We start from the raw sequence: 21,423 nt of genomic DNA, 5'->3' as shown, positions 1-21,423 counted from the left end.
TTTTTTTTTTTTTTTTTTTACTTTTGGACAACATATTTTACTTTATTTTTGAAATATTTTCCCTGTAGAAATGCATGGAGAGATCTTCAGTTTTTACAAAATAATAATTCTGTAAATTCTGCTTTAGCTAAATGGCTGTTTTTGCTTTTTTGCTACGTTTAGCTTTTAGCCTTTTGCTACTTGTAGCTTTTAACTAGCCTTTTGTTACCTTTACCTTCCAGCTAGCCTTTTCCTTTTAGCTAGTATTTTGATATTTTTAACACCTTTTACTACTTATAGCTTCTAGACCATCTGTTACTACTTTTAGCTACCTTTACCTTCTAGCCTTTTGCTGCTTTTAGCTTTTAGCTAGCATTTTGATATTTTTAGGCCCTTTTGCTACTTTTACCTTTCAGTTAGCATTTAGCTTTTAGCTCTTGTTCTGCCTCTTTAAGCTTCAGCTCCTTCAGCAGTCTTTTAGCGCTGCGTTTCAGCAGAAGCAGCCGTTCGGCTCGTTAATCGCTCGTGTCTTCGGCAGAGTGGCGCTCGCATCAACATCTCGGAGGGGAACTGCCCCGAGCGGATCGTCACCATCACCGGACCGACGGACGCCATCTTTAAGGCCTTCGCCATGATCGCCTATAAGTTCGAGGAGGTGAAACACGAGGAACCTGACAGCTGTTCAGCTGATATCACCCGCCGCCAAGGCAGAGAATGACGGTCTTAACTGTCTGTTAGCAAAATATCTCAGAGGACAGACAGGGCAGACTCCAACAGTTGATGCCTCAGCTTGAGAATGACTCTCAGCTAATACCACACCAAAATTTAGATATCTTCGATTAACTTGAAAGAAAAATTTAAAGTATAAATGAAAACAGATCATCATCTATAGAAAAACCGATTAAAGATGTAAAAAATGTGGTGGATTCCTGCTCGGTCCTTTTCTCCCACCGGCCCGTTTCCATTCGGACCGGGTTCTGTAGGACAGGAATGTGCTGATCCAACCTTGCAGCACCCTCTGAAACGGGGCCAGAACGCTGCTTGGACTTGACCGTCGGATCGGTCAGACCGAGACGAGTTTCTGCACAACAAGCTGCCAGATGTTTGAAAAACAACCATCTGAACAAGTTGTACAAAAGTTCAAATGTAAAAGAATCACAGGTGAACCGAAACTAAATCCACAGTTTTAAATAAAAGTAACTCGCACAAAAATCAACAAAAACTACAAGAAACTCAGGATGTTTTACAGAAACATTTTAAAACCTTGGTATATGTTGGAGTCATCTCATATATGGAGCTAAACCTTAATGTGGTAGTAGCTGAGAGTAATCCCAAACAGATATGCTAAGGGATAACAAATCATGCAAGATCTTATCTTATTTTTTGAGTCCACTTTGGAAACATGAGTATCGTTAACATAAAAGAAAAAACTTAATATAGATAATGAAAAGCAGGGGGCCAAGACTACTTCCTTGTGGTACACCAAGCACAAAAATAGCTATAACTCAGTCAAATTTACAGATATTGAGCTGAAAGTAAAGGAAGCTAAGCGTCATCCACAACACACTCTCTAAGCACCAACAGATCTCGTGATACAGGATGAAATTATTTTCAAAATTTGACTTAAACACCTTTATTTGATTTGTGTTCCTTTAAATAAAGCTAGGCCTTGATTTATTTTATCATTCTTTAACAATATCAGAGTTCGGCAGGGGAAACCATCCTTGCGTAAAAAGATTAAAATTTGACTCAGGAAGTCCACCTTCTTCCAGTCCAGGACATAATTAAAACGATTGGGTTCTACCATGATTCAGATTTACCCTCAAAACCACCCAACAGATTCCACCGTGTGGTGGTGTACGCGACAAAAACAAAACGTTAAACTTGTGAGTGAAAAAGCAGAGGATCTCGGAGGTTAATCCCCCCTCCCCTACTTCCTGTTTAGGATATAATCAACTCCATGAGCAACAGTCCGGCCACCAGTAAACCGCCGGTAACCCTGAGGCTTGTCGTCCCTGCCAGCCAGTGTGGCTCCCTGATCGGCAAAGGAGGCTCCAAAATCAAAGAAATGAGAGAGGTGAGGGCGTTTTATCCGACTATAATACCTAACTGCATGATATAATCATAAGATTCTCCTGATTACATATTTACGGCTCGTCTGATTCCACCCTTCGCCTCCTGGATAATCCAGCAGAGCTCTTTTCATTTCCACATAATTAGTTTTGACTCCATGTTTAAGAGAAAGGTTGGGGTCAGTAAAGGTTGTGGTTTTCATGTTTACCTTCAGTCCACGGGAGCCCAGGTCCAGGTGGCGGGCGACATGCTGCCCAACTCCACCGAGAGGGCGGTGACCATCTCCGGGGCGCCGGAAGCCATCATCCAGTGTGTCAAACAGATATGTGTGGTGATGCTGGAGGTACAGTGGGGGGTGGGGGGGGAACATGGGAAATCAAGTTATTTACTCAGAAAGACACAGTATGGAGACACGGGAGACTCAGATTCCAAGCTTGTTTTGTGGCGTTTTAAACTAGAAACGCTAAAAACCTTCGTGCTGGCGTCATATTATGAACAATTAATATCTTACCTGCTGTAGGTAGCTCTTTGAACAACCTCAGTTTGAAGAAATAGGAGTTCAATTTTGACCACAATTAGCTGACAACGAGTCTGAACGAAACCCAGACTGAAGTAAGCTGCCAAATGTCCCAAATGTTAAAAATCTACTTTTGTTGCCGTTAGTCTAGTCGTTGCTGCACAGGGCCGTTTGTCCCAGCCGAGCTCCCGTAGCTTTAACTTCTTACAGTAAAGTTTTGTGTTTCCACATCTTTTTCATTTTTTTACTCACTGAACCCTGAAAAATATATCTTTAAATAGTAGAAGTTAGCATACACAATGCTAACTGCGTTAGCTTTTCTACGGCGTTTTCAATGTTTATAGCATCTATGCTAATCGTTGGTTAGCAGCCTTTTAGTATGATAGGGTTTTTGGCACGTTATTGTGCACTCTTCATTCAGCATGAAACCAGAAGCCCAAATAGCAGCAGCAGTATCTGGCTATATCACTTCCTGCTTTTTTAAAAGCAGCGTTTGCACAAACTGCTGCAAAATGTTTGAGACTGGAGTTGTTTTAGTCCGGTTTCAGTCCCCACTCAGACTAGCCATTAGCTTGTCTTCTAACCGAGGCCGTTCAAAGATCTACCTACAACAGGTAAGATGTTATTTGTTCATGATCTTTGCACAAAAGCTCACTTTAAATGATCTGAACTATTTGTATAAGCTGAAAAATCTGCAGATTTCCCAAAATCTGGACGTTAACTAGTGTTAGCAAGATTTGACTTTGAATAAAAAGGCAAGGTGTTTATTTTACCAAACTTCAGCTCTAAAAATAAAAACAGCACGTTTGTTTTTCCTAAGGTTAAACTACTTTGAGTGCCTTTATTTAAAGTAAATTTGACAAATATGCTAATGTTTTCATTAGCAGAGTTTGTTATTATTAGTCCTGATATTAAAAACATGTTGGATTAATGTTGTTAACTTTTGGTGTCTTTGATCAAACTTTGTTTTATTAAATCATCTAATTTAGTAAGAAAACCTCCCTTTTCTCATTTACTCAATGGCATCATTATGTATCACAAATTTAAAATTCCCGCCAAATGTGCAGCTGACCAATCAGAGTGAGCCGAGCGTCAGGAGGAGGATCTTAAAGGGACAGGAGCCCAAACTCTTTTGGACTAAAAGAGCAAATTAGTACTGAAGAAGTACTCATCAGTATTTATTTTAATATCATATGAATCAGTAGATTAAGTTATATTTGGCTAAGTTAAGCTCTGTCTTTGATAAAACGACACTTCTTGATAACATTGTCAGATTGCTGTGTTGGATAAGAAGGCCACACTCTGCTGGTGTCTCTTTTTTATTTTTATTTGTTTTGCACCATTAATTTTAACTATCTGCACAGCCAGTTCTCCACGGGGCCTTCATGATGGCACCGGCCATGGATGCTAGGACATTTGTCACATGACTGTAAGTTTCCAGAGTTTGGACTGACAGATAATTAAATACAGTGTGTTGAGTCATCATTATCCAGTTGAAAGTGGTGTTCCAGGTAAATCCACCGAACCACAATCTGAGCGTTTTATGTCGGCATGAACGCACAGTGAAGAGCACTTCTGTGTCACAGATCGTCTTCCCCAAGGCACCGTCCCTTCTGGTCTCACTTTATGCAACCTGTCTCTCTTTCTTTCTGCTCTAACACTCTCTCCACATCTCACCCCCTCTTTCTCCCCCCCACTCTCTCCTCCTTTGCTCTCCTCAGTCCCCACCGAAAGGTGCCACCATCCCCTACCGCCCAAAGCCTGCCTCCACCCCTGTCATTTTTTCAGGTGGCCAGGTAAGAGCAGACCCACTGGGGGCGTCCACAGCCAACCTCAGCCTCTTACTGCAGCACCAGCCACTGCCTGTTAGTGTCGCACCAGGTTTTACTCACTCTTTCCCCCCCTTTTCCTCACTCCCTCTTCCCCGTCGAGCATGAAACCATCACTGCTGTTTACGGTCATCCATCACCCGGAGCCACTCGGACCAGAACTGAGACGGACGTCACAAACAGAGTCCGATTTAGACCCGCGGCAACACCTGTTGTTCTGAGTCAGAGGATTCTGAAGGGTCAAAATTAAACTGAATTCAGCTCATTTAAAACCTACTTTTGAAAGGTTTTCATTGATAAAATGTTTTTATTACATAACGAAGCAAACTTGCTACTTTAATATATGGAAAACTTTGGTTAAATGTCTCTTAGCTGCTCCTGGACCTCAGGATTTTTGTCTCCAACGAGCTTCAGGCTGATATCTGGACCGACAGAGTTCAATTAAACTGGTTGGTTTCCAAAGGTTGGCAAATTTTCCACCAGGTTAAGGTCTGGGCTGTTCCAGAAGCTTCATGTTTGCTTATTTATCCAATCAGAAACCAGCTCTGATGACTTATCCAATCAGAGACCAGCTCTGATATTTGGGGTCATTGTCCAGTTGGACCCAACTGTGTCCAACTTTCAACCATCCAGCTGCTGATTTCAGGTGAAGCGAGGAATCTGGAGGTAGTCCTTTGTTATTCCATCCACTTTGAGCCACAGCATGATACTGCCACCACCATGTTTGACAGCTGGTTCTTAGCTCTGACTCCTCCAAACGTACTTCTTGTCATTTTGGCCCTAAAACTTAAATAAACGGTACTCTAATGGAGTTCCAGGATAGAAATATATAAAAACCAACCATTTCTTCCTCTTAAACAGTGGTGCTCAGTCCTGGTCCTGGAGGTCCACCATCCTGCAGGTTTTAGAAGTTTCTCAAATCTTCAGTAGGTCTTCATGTCTGCAGCAGCCTGTTAATCACTCAGTCATTCAGATCAGATGTGATGAAGCAGAGAAACATCTAAAACCAGCAGGATGGTGGCCCTCCGGGACTAGAAATGGACACCACTGTTCTTAAATGTCCCTAAAATATGTAAGAAAATGATAGAACAGAATCACAATTAAACCCTGAGGAGAAGCTGGAACTACAGTTGGTTCACGGATCAGTTAATGATGAATACTCTAAATACTCTAAGATGACGTAACTACAGCAAGAAACGAGTCGTCCCATTTTTCTTTCAGTGAACCTGTGGTTCGTGTCACGGCTGAAATTGAGTCAAATTTAGCTCAGTTCTGACCACGGTGGCCCCCAGACTGCCCACACATCCAGGATTTGTCACCTCCGCCCTCTCAGGGTTGCTCCTCTGGTCTTATCCACTCCCCCAGTGTCCCCCCCCGATGTCCTCGTCCCTTATTGATTTAGTTCAACTGGATCTGATTGATGAATAGAACCTGATAGGAGTCTGCAGTGCATGACTTTCATGTATTATGGCTACAAACATATATAAGAGTAAAAATCTAAATGAGTTTTAGTCGTGCTTGAGCCGTATAAGTTAATCATTTTTGTTGTTTGAGTTTGTCCGGTCGGGTGATACGGTTTTCTCCTCATGTCTACAGGCTTACACCATTCAGGGACAGTACGCCATCCCTCATCCAGACGTGAGTAACTCCACCAGGCAGCCACCACTCCACCCTCCATCTATCGCCCTCGCTGCACCCAAAGTTTCTTTCTTTCCTCCCTTATTAATATTAATACAGCTTTTTAATGTGCGTTTCCTCTGTCTTCTAACTTTAGCGCTTCCTGCGTACTTTATGGCGTTAAAACTCGTGGGGCTTGGCCTGAACAAATCAATCATTCAGCTGTTAAAAACAAAACAAAAAAAAAACAGGTGGAAGCAGAAAATGAGCGACTTAAAGTAGGAACCATTTCAGGATGTTTAAAACTGCATCACCCGCTGCCTTTCATGCCAAAGTTTTCTTGATTTAAAAAAAATGATTCTTTTGGAAGAAACGATTCAGATGCAAAAACACTCAAATCTCCTCCATCGTTTATTTAGTCGACTATAGAGTGAACATTTCAGACACAACCGAGGTAATAGTTACTGACAGGGGCAGGGGCTTAAAGAGCCAACGGCCCAACAGCTCCACCCATAGCAACAGTAACTAAGAAGGGCTGGGATTATCAACCAACCAAACTACAATGCTCCACCCACAGCAACAACTCAGAGGGGCGGGGCTTGTAGAACCAACAGCACTATAACACTCGAGGCATAGCAACAGTTACTAAAAGGGGCGGGGCTTATCAAACCAACAGCACTACAACCTTCCATGCATAGCAACAACAGCTAAGAGGGGCGGGGCTTATAGGACCAACAGCACTACAACGCTCAAGGCATAGCAATGGTAACTAAGAGGGGCGGGGCTTTTAGAACCAACAGCACTACAACATTTCGCGCATAGCAACAGGAACTAGGAGGGGCGGTGCTTATTGAACCATCCAAACTACAATGCTCCACCCATAGCAACAGTAACTATGAGGGGTGGGGCTTGTAGAACCAACAGCCCTCCTCCGATCAGGCCAAGTCTTTTTTGGAGCTTCTTCTCTCAAACTTTTTTTCTTTTTTTTTTTAAACTTTGATTTCTGTCCTTCACCTGTCTGTGTTCTTACTTCTCCTCAGATCCTTTAATTTTTTTTTTTTTTAGCATTTCCGACAGACCTCTTTTTTTTACATGTATATGTGTCTGTCTACTTGTGTGTCTGTGTGCGAGTGCGTGCGTGCCAGAGTGCGTTTTCAACGATGACCTCATAGCTCTGCTGTCCTCCTCCTCCCCCCCTCAGCAGTTGAGCAAGCTCCACCAGTTGGCTATGCAGCAAACCCCTTTTACCCCCCTCGGACAGACCACCCCTGCCTTCCCCGGTACGTACCCACCTACACAATGACCCTCTTCACCAAAGATCCTTCTCTCGTTTTTACCTGTAGAGAAAAATACTTTCTCTTCCTCCTTCTCTCTCTCTCTTCCTGTCACTGTCCTTTCTCTCTCTCTCTTCTTCTTGTCGTTCTTTTCCTAATGGTCTCTGTGGTGCACTGCGATTGACATGGCCTGCTGGTGGTCTGCTCTTGTTTATGTTGAGGTTTCTTCAGTGTCTGGTTTTCCCTTAGGATCTTGTTGTAAACGACACAGATTACTACAGAGTGTTTTGTTAATAATACACTCAACTGCTCTTCAGTGATGTATGTAGGCTTAGTTTAAGGCTGACCCAGTCCAAGTGATGCTAATATTCAGTAAACAGAATTCATGAATCGTTCCCTCAACATGCCAAACTATTCTCTGTCCTTTTGCCTCCCTCCCGTCTTTGTCTGCTTCCTGTGTTCAGCAGCAGGTCTGGATGCCAGTAACCAGGCCAGTACTCATGAACTCACCATTCCCAATGATGTGAGTACATCTGAATCTGCTAAATGAGCACCAGTGCATTCTCGTTTGTCGATACAAAAACCAGTACCTTAAAACTACAACACTGCTCTTCAAAGTCCAGACACATTGTGTCAAACCTCAGAAATCCATAATAGTTAGTCTGGCGTTGGCACCACATTTATCAACTCCTGCCTGACTTTTAAAGGTCAGTTTTAGGTCATAAATTAAACTGAAAACAAAACATTAGTTAGGAGCTTACTATTGTTGAAGCCAAATTTCCCCAAATGTGTTTGGATCACAATGTCACAGTACACATACAAGTCTCAATCCGATACTTGAATTTGGTTTTTAAAGCACAGAACTGCAGATAACAGAGCATTACAAAGACTGAAGACACCACAGTAGCTCCAAAAGGCAACAAAAAGTATTTTCTCCACCACAGAGCAGTAAATTCAGTCACCTGTTTGGTAATCCTTTGTGCCTTCTTGCCGTCCCGTGGAAACCTTTCTATAAAGTGCGGCGTGTAGCCTTGCTAGCTTTAAAGGTTAGCTGGGGAACTCAATTCAGCCAAGTGTTTGGGTTAAAATGTCAAATTAAACTGGTTGACTGTAGCTCCATCACCACAGTCAACAAAAATACCCACATAACTAACAGTGCAAGTAGCTACTGTGGAGTGTCTTGATCAAAACCTGGTAATTGTCAGGAGAAATCCCTACCAAAACTACAAAGTTATTATCGATTAGCTGGAGTTTTCAGCAGATTAGTGCCACTACAATCTGCTTTTTAACACCAACTAAAAGGACCGACCGTGTCTCCTTTATGTGCTCTAGCCATCCTAACTCCCGACCCCATTTTATTCCCAGCTAATAGGCTGCATAATCGGACGCCAGGGAACCAAAATCAACGAGATCCGTCAGATGTCTGGGGCGCAGATCAAAATTGCTAACGCCATGGAAGGGTCATCGGAGCGCCAGATCACCATCACAGGGACCCCCGCCAACATCAGCCTGGCTCAGTATCTCATCAATGCAAGGTTAGAGCGCTCAGCCGGGGTTCAGATGGGTTCCAATGTCTTCCTTAAAGGGGATTTTTATGGGGCTAAGATGCAATCAGGAAAATGTTTCTCGACCTTCCTCAGGTTCAGAGACGTGGCGGCCATGTGGAACGACCCATCTTCTATGACCACATCCTGAGATCCCTGACTGGCTCCTCCGTTTGGCCCCTTCCAATGACCGACCTGCCGCAGACAACCCTGATGAAGGCCCTCGGACTCTGGCTCTGGCTCTCCGAAAACCCCGACCACCTCACCGCCCTGGTTCGAAGCGCATCAGGGAGGGCTTGGCGCTCGCTTGTATTTCAGAGAGCCAAACTCAACTCAAAAAAAAAAAAAAAAAAAAAAAAAAAAAAAAAATTCTGTTGATTAGATTTTTTTTTAGAGAACTGTTAAAGCATGTTGAATGTTTATTAGGGAATACTTGTGTTTCTTCTTCTTCTCTTCATCTGTTGCTTTCTCTGTGTCAGTGCTGCGTAATAGAACATTTAAAAGTATGAAAAAGTATTAGTAAAAGATTGAAGTTTTTTGTAGAGCGTAGTTATTTGCGTATTAAAACCAGCTGCTCAGTGATGCTATCGGCAGAGTGTGTGGTGGGATGTAGCCAACTGATCAAATTTTGATAAGATTTTTAAAAGTATTTGTCCTAATTTGCATATTTGTCTAATCTCTACCCATGAGTCTTTGCTGCATCACATGACCCTTTTAAGCCAATGGTATCACTCCTTGAGCCTCCTTCTCATGTTGATTTCCTCCATTTACATTATTGCTTGTATTGCATGTGTTCGGTGTCGTACTGTTGTGTATTTGAGTAATCCCGCTCCTTTCAACGGTTCGAGTATATCTTTGTGGTCCCGCTCCTCTCCGCTAATTTTTTTTTCTCAACATTTCTGGCCGTTCGCGTCTAGTCCTACTTCCTGCCCCGAGAAAAAAAAAACTAACTTTCCAACACAGCCTCCTTTTATCGGAACCAATTATTAGTACATAGATGCATGAATGGGAATTAGTGAAAATCAGTAGCTAAAACGCTGATGGAAATTTTAAATGATTGTTTGCTAACTTATTATTATTATTATGATGTATTTGTTTTCTACAAGGACTATTGTGAGTTAACATTAGTCGACTACGCGGCGCTCATGCAATAGACTATTCAACACTTTACTCTGAACTGCCTCTTCTGTTGGAGGACGAGTTGGACTTAAAGCCAGTCGTTGGGTCCAAACCTTTGGGCTTCCTTCCCTTCTTTGGGAACGCCGCTCGTTGTTTGCGTAGAGAAGGTGAAAGAAAAGTCGTTTTGCCGGTAAGGAGGCCGAAACGTTTGGACCAACCCTAATGGTATCTCTTTTTGGGGGCCAAGGAATGTTCAGGGGTTCGTTGGGGGGAACCCGCGGGGCCTGGGCGGACGTGACCACTCAGTCTCTTTTTCACGATTGTTCATCTTGTCATGTTCTTTTCATCGTCATGCGGTTGATTTGATGCTTTAGTTTTGAATGTCTTTATTGTCACGACTTCACCGTTTTGTTTGTTTTGTTTCTTTCAGACAAGTTGGATGACAATTTCTGCTTTGCTTGTTTTTTTTTTTTCGTAAAGCCAGGATGTATTTATCGATGGTGTTGTGATGCACATATTTTCTTTGCTGATTCTGAAACTTAAGCTACGTTGGTTTCGCTGTTTTGTACCTAATATGAGAGGGAGGTGTCGGGGACATTTGGTCCATTTTAAATAACTCAATAATCCACTGAAACTGAAGAAAAGCTTGGTTCGTCTTCTTTCCGAGCACCAGCTGAGCTCAGCTTAATGTTGAAACACAAACAGCTGTTGAATGTTATTGTTAACTAATCCAACACAAAACATTCTGAATTCACAAAAAGGGGCACTTTCTTCACATACAAGGTTAGCTGTAGTTCATGTAGCCAAAAGGAAACGTGTGACGGTACGGGAAACATGCCTGCTTGCATTCCCAGATAAACGTCGGCGCCTGCTGGCGCTCAAACTTGGCACAAACGTTGGAAACAGGAAGAACGGATCAGCTGACTGTTACACCAATCAGATCGTGAAAATTAAAACGGAAAGTTAAAGAGGATCGATTTGATTTTCAGCTCAACGACAAGCTCTTTTAGACAAATAACTGCAGACAAAGTGCCATGAACGACATCTTAAATCTGAGTTTTTTCTGCCAAAGCAAGCCTCTATAATCCAAATCAGGTGGGGGTAATTTCCTAAAATTACTCGTGCTGTAAATTTAAACCATTCTGCAAATCATCAGCTGTCACAGATTCTCTTTACGGAAACAAACAAGTCAAAATGCTCACAAGTCTGAGCTAGCCTTAGTTAGCCTAGCTAGTCTTGGCTAATTAGCCTAGCTAGCTCAACACTCAGCAAAACATTTTGATTGGCTTAAAAGACAAAACAGTTTATTACGACTGTATTTTAAGACTACTTGTTTAAAAAAATTGTGTTTATTGTTTATTTTATTGTGTAAACAACTGGTTGTTTAGTTAAACGTTTGATCAAGTTTTCCTAAAATATAAGTTGTGACTACAGCTGTTTGACGACTTTCTGCATTTTGAATCTGTAACTTGCCAAGCATGAAGTAAAACCTATCCTGAAAGGGATCCATTACCGCTAGCTAACACGCTAGTTAGCATTAGCGCCAAGCTAGTTAGCATTGGTGCTAACAACTGTTTCCAATCTTTCTGCTAAGCTAAGCTAGCTAGCTGCCAGCAGCGACGACTCAAGCAAAAATATTTCCAAAAAACGTTTTTTGCTTTTAAGCTGTTTGCTAACAGAAAAGTGATCATGTAAATGGACCAAATGCTGTTTTATTACACGGCCAACGACCATTCTGCAATAATTCTTACTTTTATGTATAATCTAGTAGTGCTAGCGCTAAAATAATAGCTTTGTTTCTTTTTTTCAATGTCATTGCTTGTATTTAAGTGGGAATGTTTGTCAAATTAACGAGCTGAAATTACGTTTGCAAACACCGAAGAGGGCGTTCTTTCCCCTCCAGGGTAAAATGTCTTTTATACAACAGTTTTTAGTGCACGATTTAAATGTAACGGCACACCAAACCGACTAATTAGATTTTGTAGAATAGAATGAAATTCAATGCGAAGCAGGACTATTAAGTTGTAAGTAATAACTGTGATTTCAATAACATCAATATTCATGTGTTATTTGGTGTTTGAAAACTGTATTTACATTTGTGTATATGCCTGAATACAACGTTGATCTACAATTCTGAAGCAAACTGCAACTAATGCAATAATAAGGTGCAATGTGCAATTATTTATTCACTTTTTTTTTCCTTATTAATGACAGGAGAGCTGTGTAGCATAATTATTTTTAACTACTTTCATGTGGCTGCAACGAGAAGAAAAAAAAAGTTTGTTTTTCAGCTTTTGTTTGTTTGTTTGTGTGTACTGCAGATTTGGGGGAAAAATAATGAAATTTGTATCTATTTTCGATTCATTTATTTGCTTTGTGCAGATCTATATTAGTTGTGAGTAATTACATAGGTTTTAATTTCAAAGTGTTGGTAAGTATAAACTTAAAATAAAGTTTCATTTTTTTCTTTTAGTGACTTGTCTCCATTTTTTCACTTAAAAAAACTGGAACAAGACAAACCATCATCTCCTGTCCAGACTTAGAAACTAAAACAGATAACCAACAAACTGCATCAAGGTGAGAGGGTTTAAAAGAACAGGAGGAATATACAAACACTGAATGCCAACAGGTGTGCTGATTACTAACCAAATATAAATGGTAAGAAGCTGAATAAAAGGATACGTTGTGGCAGTTAAAACCAAAAAACTAAACTGGACTTTTAATCTTTTATTCTGTAGCTGAAGACGTTTCTGTTCTCTTTCTCAGGTCAAACAGCAGAGAGGGTGGAGTTCGAGCTTTTAAAGCTGAGATGTTCTGAAAGCTGGATTCACCTGAAGATTAACTCACTCTCCTCACAACAGAGGGTCATTAGGGTCCTTGTTAGCCTCTGGTCACATGAATGCAGGTCCTGATTGGAGTAAAACTGACTGGGGATCAGGCTTAATGCTCCATTATAGGTTTTAGAAAGCTGAAATCTGAGACCTCTGTTTAATTTCTCTCTTTCAACATAGATGGCTTCCTTCACTCCCCTCTCAAACCATCTGTCTTCTCAGTTCAAAATACGAACATTTTGGTCCTCCAAAGAGTGTCCCTCAGCTTTAAAAGCTCAAACTCCACTCCCTGGTTTTTAAATTGAGATAAGAACAGAAACGTCCAGTTGTTTTTGTTCTTAATCTTTTTCTGGATTTAGCTCCCACCCCGCCAAATTTAGCTCAATATCTGTAAAAAATAACAGAGTTATAATAATATTTGTCTTTGCTAAGGGTGGCCATCTTGAATTGAAGAGTTGATCGGTCGTAAATGAACTGATTCCATTAAAATGATTCCTTTGAGAGCTTCACTGACATTCGTTCAGTGGTCCAGGAGGTATTTTGCTAACAGGACAGTCATACACACAGGTAATTACATGCTCACCTCCTTTCATGATGGCGGGCAATAATAAAACATTAAACACTCTTAGATTCTCAGATCAGTGATATGATACCTGATATCAAATAAATGCACAAACTGAGCCATAAAGTGTTTCAAAGTGTGTGATTTATGACCCACTGGCTTGCCGTACTCACACTTACATGATCATCCAACGCCATGAACAGCAGGCAATAATAATAATAATAATGTAGTATTTATGTTGAACAAAAAAGCAAAGTAAAAGCTGCTTCATGATTTCTAATGTTCTGATTATCACAGCGTTAAAGAACTGATCTTAAAACAAAGAAATCTGCCAAGAAATCCACGTTTTTTTTAAAGCTACAGTTTTGGCTAAAGCAGATCATGATTGTTTTTTGTTTTTTTTTTGGTTCAGAGTTGGATTTAGGAGTAAAAAAGGAAAGCCAAGAAGCCGTCGGCTCATTTGTGAGAGTTTTAATTGTTGTTCGTGATCCAACTCAGAGTTTTAAAGAGTGAAGTTTAGGGAAGTAAAATGTAGAGACTAGATGGTAATCACACTGACTGGTTAAAAATAAAAACAAGAAAAGAAGAAGAGATGGTTTTTAAGTATCTGCTGTCCCGTATTTAGCCCCTTTCGGTGGCGATATGCATTCAAGAAACGCAGCTTTCATTACTTACAGATAATTTAAACACATTAAACCTAGCAGGTTTATTTAGGAGACTCATAAGCAATGCTCAGGTTTTTTTTTTAAAGAAATATTTTAAAATGTCATTAATCTTGACAGTGGTGCCACCTGTTGGCCCAAACAGATATTAATGCTGTGCTCTGAAGAGAAAAATCTATTTAAACAGGTGGAAAATATCGATTAATAAACCTCTAAATCTGCAAGACTGAAGCCTGGAGACCTTCTGCAGTCCAGCAGGAAGAAAGGCTGGTGATAATAATAATAATTATTATTATTATCTCAAAACAAAACAGATTAGTAAACAGATCCTTTCTGGGGTTTAATTCTTCACAGGGAAAGAAAACTTCAGATTTTCTTTGTTTAACATTCAGGACAAGCGGCTGACGCTCAGGTAGTGATGTGTCACTAATCGAGGCCTCGGTTTCTCATTTATCCTGCAAGACAATGTCAAGAGGAGAGCAACTGCTGTGAAGGAGACAGGACCCGCTGCAGGAGGAGGAGGAGAAACGCTCAAACTTAAGGACGTTGTTCAAAGACTGAAGCGTTTAGGAGCTTCTGTTTGTTGGTTTGAAGGAATCTCAACCTGATGAAAGATGGCCGCCACAGTCATCTGACCCGAGTCGGTTCGGTGCGGCCGTAGCAGAGCCTCTCTACCAACACATGCTCTGAAAACTGACCGACTGAGGCGAGATCGGATTTCAAATCTTCGCCATAAACCACTTTGTCTGTTAGCGAAATATCTCATGAACCACTGGGTGGCTTTAAATAAATCTTTTAATGGAACTAATGCTGACTCTTGTTTGATGCCTGTCATTGGACTGGGGGATCATAATCTTACAAAACAAGACATTTAATAATTTCTTCATTCAACAAGCAGGGGCCTCAGCAGCATGTGGAAGAACCACACGCAGCCACAGCAGCCTGGCCCCTCCCCCTCACCAGCTTGGTCACACACTGCTGTGGGACGGCACATTTATTGCCAACAAGTATTGTTAATAAAAACTAAAAATTAACCAAACACAGTTTTCCTTCCTTTTTGTGCCACGTTTCCGTCTCAAGCTAATTAAGTGTTGGAGTCAACTCAATTAAAGATGGCCGCCAGAGCCAACTGACCTTCCAAAACCACCAAAAAGGCTCAGTAAATTTTACCGACACTGGGCTAAAATTTGAGGTGGTAGTAGCCAACATATACTGTGTGATTTTTTTTTACTTAAAACATTAGCAGCAACTGTTAGCGTTTACCCCGTCAGCAAAATATCTCATGAAGATCTTAATGAACCTCTCTGGACTACTCTGGTCACTGCATTCAAGATGGCCGCCACAGCTAATTGATATTAGCCATACACATAAATGGCTACAACTTTACAGATATCAAGCTAAGAGTCGGTCACAACAAACACTCTGAGCTCAACGCTGTCCGTCTGTTAGCAAAATATCTCATTTTCCAGAGGACAGATGCGGATCAACTTTTGGAGTCAAGCACAGCAAAGATGGCCGCTGCAGCTGATCAGCCTCAGCTGCAGCTGCAGCATTAATTCTGGATTTATGCTCACGCTGCACATCCGCCCAGCGACCTCTCGTCCAGCGCCGGCGTTGGCTCGGCGAAGCAGCTGGAGCGGCTCCATGATTTCACTCAGCGGGGCCGGGAGCTGCTTATAGACAACCTTCTTTATTATTCAGAAGACAAATGTCAAAGTAATGAGGGGGACGGGGTCGGGAGGAGTGGACGTCCTGGGCTCCTTCTGTCCTCCTCTGCGCGGGGCTTAAACACCGGGGTCGCAGTGATTAAACGCTTTGCGTCCTCCCTGTTGGGTGAAAGCGAACAAGCCGAGCGAGGCTCCGCGGCGGACGGGGTCAATATTCACCGAGGGGCGAAGAGACGCCACAAAGTCAACCGAGACGATGGGAAAACGGCCTCTTCGTCCAACACGATCTGCTGCTGTTAAGTAGCGGGCGTGAATCAGGGAGATCAGCTCCCTGCAGTCTGATGGAGACAGAACGGACTCATTTAGGTCTGGAGCGGCGCCAGGAGTCCGACAGGATGTTGGACAAACTTCTTGGCGCGTTTCACGCCGCTCCGACTCCGTCCAGCACCGAGTGAATCCGTCAGCCGGCCGAGGCAGAAACCCGGTGTCCAAACGTTCCCCACAGAGACCCAAACCGTCCCTGGTTCATCCAATCAGCATTTACTCTGTCCTCCAAACTCAAAGATCATCATGCTTTCTGTCAGAAGGTTCACGACATATTTCGGGAGCAAACAACGAAAACATTGTCTCTCTGCCTTCGCCTTTCAGCGGCAGGCGATAACCAAACGTGCAGCGGAGACAGGAGGAGTCCCAGAATATAAAGAGGCGTTTAGGTGTCACTCAGCAGTCAGGCAAACACTTCAACATCCGATAAATCAGAAATATTTATCCTCTTTCATTTAGTCGACTGAACCAGAACTGCTCTTTTCTGAGTTGTCTCAGCAGAAAATGACATATTTAACTTTGAAAATGTTTAAACGAGCAAAAAGTTAAACTCTAGTTTATTTAGGAACCAGTTTCTGTTTGTACTGAGAAGAACTCATCTGAAGCCAATCACACAGATATGGTTTCATTTTCATCATTTTGTGCCGAATATTTTGGTCCCTTTTACAAGAGTGACATTAAAAAAAAGGAAAAACAGATCTTATCTTCACAGTTTTTTGTTTTCATTTAAAAAACTGTTTCAGTAATTCTTAAAAACCGTGTGCAGATTTACAATCCGTTCCTCAAAAACACCAGAACTCACCCGAAACTCTGCAGTACCTCTGCCGGGCCTGTGTGGGGCGCCGTAACGCTGGCGTGAAACAGGAAACAAGCTTCAACACTGCCTGTGAGAAGAAGAAGAAGAAGAAGAAGAAGAGGACGCCATCAGGTCGTTGGTCAGATTCAAGAGGAGCTCTGACGTCAGAGTTCTGGTGTTTCAAGATTTAAAACTAAATTTAAAAATTTAAGAACAATAAATATTTGTGTATTTACAAAAACTGGTGCTGCGTTACTCATGATTAATTCAGACTGATTAATTTGTAGATCATCTACAGCAGGTAAGATGTTAACTGCTCATAAAGAACCCCACATCAGAAGATCTGAACTTCTCCTTTAAGAAGGGGGAAAATGATTCAGTTCCTCCGCTCATGTTCTCTGGTTCTCTAATAAAGTTTAAACACAAAACTGCAGGATGATGTTAGAAACGACTCTTTAACAGCAGCCAGCAGAGGAGGAGGAGGAGGAGATGAAGGCAGAGAATCACACAGCAGCATCTTTAAAGGCATGGAGCAGAGAGAAGGGACTCATTTCTGCTCCAACACACACACACACCTATATGACTGACACACACTTATATGACACACACACACACTCAGACGCACCTATATGACTGACACACACACACTCAGAGACGCACCGCCGCTGCAAAGCTGCTCCAACAGGAGGTCAAACAGCTGGACAGAGAGGAGGAGAAGCTGCTGCTCCTGCAGGAGGACGGTGACTGAAGGAGGAGGAGGAGGAGGAGGAGGAGGAGGAAGAGGAGGAGGAGGTGTTCAGCTGCTGGACTCCGATCCATCCGGACGGAGTCCAGCTTTCAGGTAAATAACCGGATTAACTCACTTTTTTCTGATCCTGATGAAGCTTCTGTTGTTTGACAACAAATTAAACTGTTTGTTTTTAATCTAATCTCTGTGCGCACTTTAAAAAATACTATTTTTGTTCTTTATTTGATCTAAACTGCGTATTATTTGTAAAAATCTAACATTTGACTTCTTACCAAAGTTAAAGGTTAACATTTCAACAAACTAAACCTTCATCATTTGTAAGATTATTTCAATTCCTGTGACTTTATCTTTACTTTCTCTCTTTTGAGTGTTTTTTTTAAAACATTTATTTCCATTTATTGGTCCAAATACTTGATTATTTTAAGCTCAGTTACTTCATTTATGTTCTTTTCTCAGCCATCTGAAGGATCCATGTTGTGTTTTTTATTTCCTCTCCATCCTCAGTTTTTTACATTTGTTCTCATCTCTGCTGCAGGTTTCCATCCATGCGATGGAAACATGAGAAAACTGAACTTTCCTGTCCTCTAATCATCTCAGGAACAAGAAGACGGGATAAACTTTTACTATAAAAAACAACATCTCCCTCGTCACCCCTCTCTGTCTTGTTCATTTCCAGGTTTCCTCTGGCCAGAGAAGATTCGACCTCTGACCCCGAACCCGAGGACTTCCTGCCGAGCTCATCTCCAACGTCTCATTTAGCGAGGATGCTCTCTTCTTCGGATCGGAGCTCGTTTTTTTCTTCCATGTCGAGATAAATGATGGGAGAGAATATCCGGGACAACCAGGAGATTAAAACCTTCGTGTCTTTAGCTGTTCGATGTTATCGGAGTCGGGTAACAGAAGCTCATGTCGAAGGATAAATGTTTTCTCACTGCTTTCACGGCCCACTAATGGGGGCTCTTCAAAGTAGCAGATCGCCCATAAAACATCTTTCCTGTGGTTCTCTCTTGTTTTGGGGAACATTGCTGATCCTGTCCTTTGTCGCAGCTCATGCTTGCCCTAAAATCTGCCACTGCACCGAGAGGAACGGCATGGTGGTGCAGTGCACCTCCCGCAACCTGGACACCATCCCCGACAACCTGCCCAAGGACACTGTGGTCCTCTTGCTCTCATCGAACCAGATCAGAGACGTCCCCAAGGAGGCCTTTCTGGACCTCCACCAGCTCAGGGAGCTGGATTTGTCCCACAACTCTCTTGAGAGCGTGGAGGCCGGAGCCTTTCAGGGCGTTTCGGTGAGCCTGCAGACCGTGGATCTGTCCAACAACCAGCTGAGCAGCCTCCCCAAGGACACCTTCACCAAGCTGCACGCCCGGGTCCGGCTCTCCCACAACCCCTGGCACTGCGACTGTCTGCTCCAGGAGGTTCTGAGGGAGCTAAGGCTCGACCCCGAGACAGTCAACGAGGTCAGCTGCCAAACGTCGGTGCAGGAGGAGTACGTGGGCCACTCGGTGATCCAGGTCCTGGACTCAGGGATCAACTTCTGCAACTTCCACCACAAAACGACAGACGTGGCCATGTTTGTGGCCATGTTCTGCTGGTTCTTCATGGTGACGGCTTATATCGTTTACTACATCAAACACAACCAGGAGGACGCCAGGAGGCACATGGAGTACCTCAAGTCCCTGCCGAGTACGTCCCACATCAGCAAGGACTACGACACCGCAAGCAGCGTGTTATAGAGTCCGGGAAAAGGAGAAAGCGTGGCTCAACATGCACCTCTGAATCCAAACTAACATGTGAATCATGAAGACAGAACATTAGGAACTCTGCACAAGAGAAAATACCAAGAAAAGGAGCAAATCTTTACAGTCAGATGGAAGGTTTGCCAGTTCCTGCCAAGCTGTTGTTAAAATAAAGAAATAAATGAGCTGTAAGGAAGCAGGGAAACCCTCAGATACCCAACATTTAACGTGGAACTGAAGTCTGAAATTAAATTTCACACCTGAATGCCTGTTTTGCTTCGACAGAGAAGAACTTTTGTCACTTTTGAGAATAAAAGATAATTCCCGAAATAGAGCATCTTGATGGTCTCAGGTGTTTTTTCTTTAAATTATTTGAGATTGCTCCCTCTCTCTGGCACTTTTAAAAAGATTTCTTGGGAAATACAGAGTGCTGAAGCACTTCTGATTTAAATAAGTTCTCATAACTCCACGAGGCAGGTTATTAATCTTAGACCATCTTAAACAAACAATCACAAGACAACTGGTTTGTTGGCGCCCATTTTAGTCCAACAAACTGAGTGAGTTTAAAACCAGTTTGTCTCCTGAAGTTTAAAGACTGCAGTGATGATAAAAATCTAAAACATCACGACAAGATTCAACAAACCATCTGAGAAATACCAACTCAAAGCTGAACAGAGAGCTTAGAAAACAAATTAAAACTGCATTCCTTGAAGGAATGAAAATATCTCGGATTAATTAAATTCAAATTTACTTTTAATGTTGGAAAAAAGGAGCGTAGAGAACAAATCTTTTACACCCAAATCATCAGGTTTGTGTTGGGTGATACAAAAACGAAGTGAAGAAAGACAAACTTTTCCCAAGTAAAGTCATTTTTCCTCGTTTTCCTCATTCACCACGTGACGGGAACAGATTTCCAAGTTGCTGCAATTTGAAATCTTTGCCTCATTTGTGGAAAAACACAAAGAAAACCAAATTTAATGCAAAGAGAAGCTTAAATACCAGATACACACTGAAGGAGTGTTTTATTCACAACAAGCTGGTCGTTATAAAAACTAGATTTAAAATAAAAAGGTTTTCTTTTTTTACCACCAAGAAATCCGATAACTCTGCAGCAACTGGCATAAAAAAACGACAGTTCTAGTAGTTTAGAAATGTGTTGTTTATCAAATTAAAGCCTTAAAATCTTAACATATATTAATTAATCAGTCACTCGCACTTTATCGCAAAAAGTTGTGCGTTGATTTCCTCCTATGAAAAAATCCGAACAGTTATCTGTGAGCTGAAGAACTCCTGATGGACCAAAAGATTTTGTTTGTTTGTTTGTTTGTTTATTTATGATCACTGTTTTCAATCAGACTGGACTCAAAGCTCCTCACGGTTATTTATTAAATCCAGAAGCTGTACATCTTCAGCTGAACGATTAATAGTTCCTGCCTCACCATCCATAAATACGCTGAAGTCCATAAATCTACCGAGGCGCTGAGACCGGGCCTCTCCGGGCCTCACCGGGCCAGGTTCCTGAGGTTCCTGTGGCAGGAACCATCTATGAAATACTTAATTTATGAAAGAATGCTCCAGAACAAAGCACCTCATACATTCTGTGTAATACCGATCAAATCTTGACCTCGACCCATCCTGCAAACATAATTAAAGTTCACACAAAAAGTCCCGGAGGCTCCGGTGAACCGAGCAGATTTTAATAATCAGCCGGACACAGCCAAGGTCGCAGTTTCATTTAAAGGAATTAGGAGCTCATTATTACGTTCCTTCACCACATCAGGTGAGGAATTCTGCAATTAAAAACAAACAAGATGATAAAAGACTTTTAGCTAATTTAACAGCCGAAACAAAAGCCATACCTTCCTGTTGGAAACAGTAAACCCAACTTCCTTGTTCACCAGTTAACTCGACCCGTTTAACTAGTTAAACTTCAAACTGCTGCGGTTAGTTATCAGGACTAAACGACTGTTTTTATCAAAGCAGGTAAAAACTACAGGTGCTGGTCATAAAATTAGAATATCATGAAAAAGTAGATTGATTTCAGTAATTCCATTTAAAAAGTGAAACTTGTATATTATATTCATACATTACATACAAACTCATATATTTCAAATGTTTATTTCGTTTAATTTTGATGAT

At 41.8% G+C, this 21,423-nt stretch overlaps 2 protein-coding genes and 1 long non-coding RNA gene across 8 annotated transcripts in view; 2 read left to right on the top strand and 1 right to left on the bottom strand.

Moving 5' to 3' along the window:
* The window catches only part of LOC108250327 (poly(rC)-binding protein 3), a 19,463-nt gene extending 7,044 nt beyond the window's left edge, over positions 1-12,419 (top strand). For 2 of the 6 annotated variants that reach the window (XM_017440155.3, XM_017440156.3), the window contains exons 5-13: positions 518-634; positions 1,925-2,056; positions 2,267-2,395; positions 4,291-4,434; positions 5,995-6,036; positions 7,217-7,295; positions 7,754-7,812; positions 8,655-8,824; positions 8,930-12,419. In XM_017440155.3, the coding sequence (XP_017295644.1) occupies positions 518-634; positions 1,925-2,056; positions 2,267-2,395; positions 4,291-4,434; positions 5,995-6,036; positions 7,217-7,295; positions 7,754-7,812; positions 8,655-8,824; positions 8,930-8,984 (927 nt within the window). In that variant the 3' untranslated portion in view covers positions 8,985-12,419. Of the gene's footprint in view, positions 1-517; positions 635-1,924; positions 2,057-2,266; positions 2,396-4,290; positions 4,435-5,994; positions 6,037-7,216; positions 7,296-7,753; positions 7,813-8,654; positions 8,825-8,929 lie in introns of those variants that run through there. The other 4 variants (XM_017440160.3, XM_017440157.3, XM_017440158.3 and 1 more) reach the window with 4 other exon arrangements.
* The window catches only part of LOC112449874, a 21,915-nt gene continuing 2,767 nt past the window's right edge, over positions 2,276-21,423 (bottom strand). The window contains exons 2-3 of the long non-coding RNA XR_003038417.2: positions 16,801-16,882; positions 2,276-2,389 (exon numbers count right to left, since the gene is read on the bottom strand). This is a non-coding gene — a long non-coding RNA (uncharacterized LOC112449874). The remainder of the gene's footprint in view (positions 2,390-16,800; positions 16,883-21,423) is intronic.
* On the top strand, positions 18,231-19,281 carry LOC108250325 (leucine-rich repeat-containing protein 3-like). Its single transcript, XM_017440154.3, has one exon. The coding sequence runs from the start codon at positions 18,463-18,465 to the stop codon at positions 19,279-19,281; it is 819 nt and encodes a 272-aa protein (XP_017295643.1). The 5' UTR covers positions 18,231-18,462.

This window comes from Kryptolebias marmoratus, linkage group LG23 (assembly GCF_001649575.2).
Source record: "Kryptolebias marmoratus isolate JLee-2015 linkage group LG23, ASM164957v2, whole genome shotgun sequence".
Lineage (NCBI taxonomy): Eukaryota > Metazoa > Chordata > Actinopteri > Cyprinodontiformes > Rivulidae > Kryptolebias > Kryptolebias marmoratus.
Note: the sequence above shows the minus strand (reverse complement) of the source record. Positions and strands in the feature narration are given on the sequence as shown.